Source organism: Solenopsis invicta, chromosome 1 (genome assembly GCF_016802725.1).
Source record: "Solenopsis invicta isolate M01_SB chromosome 1, UNIL_Sinv_3.0, whole genome shotgun sequence".
Taxonomy (NCBI): domain Eukaryota; kingdom Metazoa; phylum Arthropoda; class Insecta; order Hymenoptera; family Formicidae; genus Solenopsis; species Solenopsis invicta.
This window is the reverse complement of record NC_052664.1, coordinates 5,631,544-5,635,690: the sequence shown is the minus strand read 5'-3', so window position 1 is coordinate 5,635,690 and position 4,147 is coordinate 5,631,544. Positions and strand designations below refer to the sequence as shown.

General features: G+C 30.9%; 1 protein-coding gene across 1 annotated transcript; it reads left to right on the top strand.

Annotated features, from left to right (window-relative positions):
• The first annotated feature begins 2,218 nt into the window (after positions 1–2,218).
• Positions 2,219–3,705, top strand: LOC120358010. The gene is made up of 2 exons (XM_039450373.1): positions 2,219–3,202; positions 3,577–3,705. Exon 1 carries the CDS (start codon positions 2,484–2,486, stop codon positions 3,198–3,200), a length of 717 nt encoding a protein of 238 aa, XP_039306307.1. The 5' UTR covers positions 2,219–2,483; the 3' UTR covers positions 3,201–3,202; positions 3,577–3,705.
• The last annotated feature ends 442 nt before the right edge of the window (positions 3,706–4,147 follow it).

The following is a 4,147-nucleotide window of genomic DNA, read 5'->3' as shown; positions in this document are numbered from 1 at the left end:
TTCATCTTATATCGTTAAATTCGTAATAACATAGGATTTATTGTGCGTATAGAAAAAAATAAAAATTTTGAAAAAAATAGGTATGTCGTAAGAGAAAGTATAAAAAAATTTTTAAAATTTTTATCACTTTTATAAAGTCCTTTCAAGCTATTCAACATTCATTTAAAACATTTTTCCCTATTTTTTATAGTTTCAACGATATACGCTTCAAAAGAAAAAAACTGATTTTTTCCAAAGGGGTGTTTCACCCTCTAAAAGTGCGTATGGGCCCGTATAAAAAAATACCTGTCTCTTATTTTGACCTAAAATACAACAGCTCATCTGTTAAGTACATCTCATAAGTACAAAGTACATCAATCAAAGCTCATTAAAATTGGAGTGTAACACTTGGGTAGGTTTGCTTGTAAGTCCACTATTATCGGTGAGAGGGGAGAACCCATGGGTGTCCCAAAATTCTATTTGTAAATGATGTTAAAAAAAAAACAATTTGTCGAGTTTAAAACCATTGTCAGTGCCTATATAAACTCATCTTTAGGCATATCGCAATTCTTTGAGATGTCTGTCCACCGTTTCAACACACTGTTTATAACCAGGTCAATAGTAAATAAAGAGATCACGTCCATTGATGTTAAAACATGATCTTGGTCAAATTTAATTTCTTTCAATATGTCAATACGTTCAAAATTGTTGATATGGCTAAAAGTATTTGGAACGTTAGCGGAAATCAATCCTTGCAAAAAGGCGGCTAAAGAATATAAGAGACTATCGATGGATGAAACAATTAGTCTAAAAGAAAACCTTAGTTTATGAATTTTGGAGAGTCCATGAGCTCTCGGTAAATTTCCATCATTATTATTCAACTTCCTATAAGTACTCGGTGATATAAATTTATTATTTTTCCATCTTGTTAGCTGATTATTTAGACTTTTTGTTATTTTTTGGTAGGATCTTTATTTACTATAGTATAACTTTTTCTGTAGCATTTTAGTAATCTTGTTTATGTAATTTACGATTCAAGGCTACCGCAATGTTACCTTTGTCTGCATGTGTGAAAATAATGTGTGGATTCTCTTTAATAAATGTTTTGTTTAATTTTGTTAAAATTGGCTAATCCTATAGTTTGATTGTTTGGAGTGTTATGAACCCAAATAACACACAGCATTCAAAAAGAATTCAGGTTTATGTCAATCAGTAGAAAATTACCTTTTCAAAAAAAGGTAAAAAAAAGGTGCCAATTTATGTATGTGCGCGCGCACCTTATCTATAATTTTTTTTTAAAACTCAAGTGGTACTATTTTCAATCTAAATGTATTTTTTCGAAAAAATGTATAAAATCTTTAAATTGCGCCAATTATAAAGAGAATATATTGTTGTTTGAAATAACTATTGTATTACTTTTAACGAATAAAATGCAAGTGATAGTATATTTATTTTTTAAGTAAAACCCAAGTAGCGGTATCTTTAATTCCTTTTTAAATAAAATTCAAGTAATACTGTCTGTGTATTTTTATTGAAACATTTTTCTGTTTTAACCTAAGTGGATGTACTTAATTTAAAAAAGTTTCAATGAAATATGTAACATTTAATTTCAAAGAATTAAACAGAAATGGGAATGTTTCATTAAAATAAAAAAATTTTTAAACTACAAAAATTGGCGCTGCTGTTTTACAACATTTTATTTAGATTATAGTTAGACATTTAGCAGCGCCAATTTTTTGTAGTTTAAAAATTTTTTATTTTAATAAAACATTCTCATTTCTGTTTAATTCTTTGAGATTAAATGTTACATATTTCATTAAAACTTTTTTAAATTAAGTACATCCACTTAGGTTAAAACAGAAAAATGTTTCAATAAAAATACACAGACAATATCATGAATTTTATTTAAAAAGGAATTAAAGATACCGCTACTTGGGTTTTACTTAAAAAATAAATATACTATCACTTGTATTTTATTCGTTAAAAGTAATACAATAGTTATTACAAACAACAATATATTCTCTTTATAATTGGCGCAATTTAAAGATTTCATACATTTTTTGGAAAAAATATATCTAGATTGAATTAAAAAATAGTACCACTTGAGTTTTTAAAAAAAATTATAGATAAGGTGCGCGCGCACACACATATATTGGCACCTTTTTTTTACCTTTTTTTGAAAAGGTAATTTTGTACTGATATCACGCGTTTTTGTAGTGATACATTGCTTAATGGGGTAACACCACTGTAGAATTTTTGAAAAATCGATTTTTTTTTTATTGCTTTAAAAAATACTTTGAACCTTCTAGAATGAGTTAAAAAAAGTCTTATGTCTGTTACAAAATTTTTTGTGTGAAATTTCGCGCTCTTTCTTAAGCGTGTCGGGCTGCTCCAAAACGACTACCTACGGCACATCGATACCTGCTCGAAGGGTACAGCCTAATGACTTACCTTCTGATTTTGAAGTGAAAAAGAAAGAGTGCATTGATCACGTGCAAAAGAGAATGGGCACTCGTTTGCGAAATTTAAAAAAAAATGTAAAAGGCCTCGGAGGAAAAGGTAAATTAACTGCTAAATTAATTGACGAGCTTACAATATATTATGGTTTAGCGATACGGCGGAATCCAAACTCCGTGAAAAATATGAAAAATGATATTTGGGCAACCTTATTTCATAAAATGTCAACCGATGAAAATCCGCAACACGAGAAGTGCTCGGAGTCTTGGTGCGACTGGAAAAAGGCACAAGCAGCAAATTCCTTGGCTACTTACCATCATAAGCCGCCACTACCGAAGGAAATTTTTGAAGCTATCAAACCTATTTACGAGGAGCTGAGCCGTGATGATTTGCTAAATCGTTGCTTGGGAGGCTACACTCAAAATAGCAACGAAAGTTTCAATGCTGCTGTATGGAACTTGGCGCCAAAATCTTACTCAAGCGGCAAAAAAGTATTATGTGCAGCAACTGATATTGCTGTGTGCACCTTCAATGACGGTTTGACTAACATTTTACGAATTATGCAAGTTTTGGAGATGGATATCGGCTACCAAGCATACAATTTTTGCCTTGAAGCCAATGCGACAAGGATCGAGCACTCCGAGCGGGCTTTGACAGATGCAGCAAAGAAGGCACGCACCAGCACAAAATCGTCGCGGAAAGAAAATGAGGAACAATACTTGAGCAAAGAAGGGATGCTTTACGGTCCTGGGATAGCAGACTAATGGTAAAAAATTTCAAACAGTCACATTTTTCATTTTGTCCCGTCTAAAACACGTCTCTAAGCTTTAAACGCGTTTTTCTCAAAACATGGTTTTTTAAAACGGCACGCAGCATAACTCAAACAATTTTCATTCTTTCCACTCCAAATTTTAACCACTTCTTTAAAATAACATTTCGAAGAGAAACACGTACGGAATTTTCGATAAGTTGATTAGAACATTATTTATTGACAAATATGTGACCGTTTTTTCCGTCAAAAATTGAAATTTTTTTTTAAATGCGTGCCAATTACTCAAAAATAAATATTTCTCAAATTCCGTACGTGTTTCTCTAGCTATACTCATGTAGATTAAGAAAAAATTTTTTGTTTTGTTCCAGATAAATCTCTACGATGGTTCTGCTGCGTGCCGCAAACCCCTAAAAAATAAACACGTCTCACGACAGTGGCTATAGCGTCGCCATTTTTTAATATTTTTTAATAAAAAAATTTTTACAAACACTTAAAAACATGTTTAATAACATCCTTAAATATTATTTTCTTCTTACTTTTCCTTCCATGCAAAAAAAATTCACAAAAAAACGCTTTATTTGGGCCGTCTACAGTGGTGTTACCCTCTTAATATATTAAGCAATATATTTATTTTTTGTGATGTCATAATTTCAACTTACAAGTAAGATTATAATGTGTGTGTGTGTGTGTGTGTGTGTGTGTGTGTGTATATATACACCAAGCAAATCAAAAACTGCTTACGTGATTATAATTAACCTCAACTCCCATCCACAATAAATAATATGTCTCTTGTATAGACAAGATTATATATTATGCACTTTTTTCAGCCGAATTCGTTTGTCTCGTACAAAAACGTGTTGGATAAGTGTATTATTAATAAATATATGCAGTTAAAAATATATCTTTGGCATTAACTAGAGTCAATATTATATTATACTC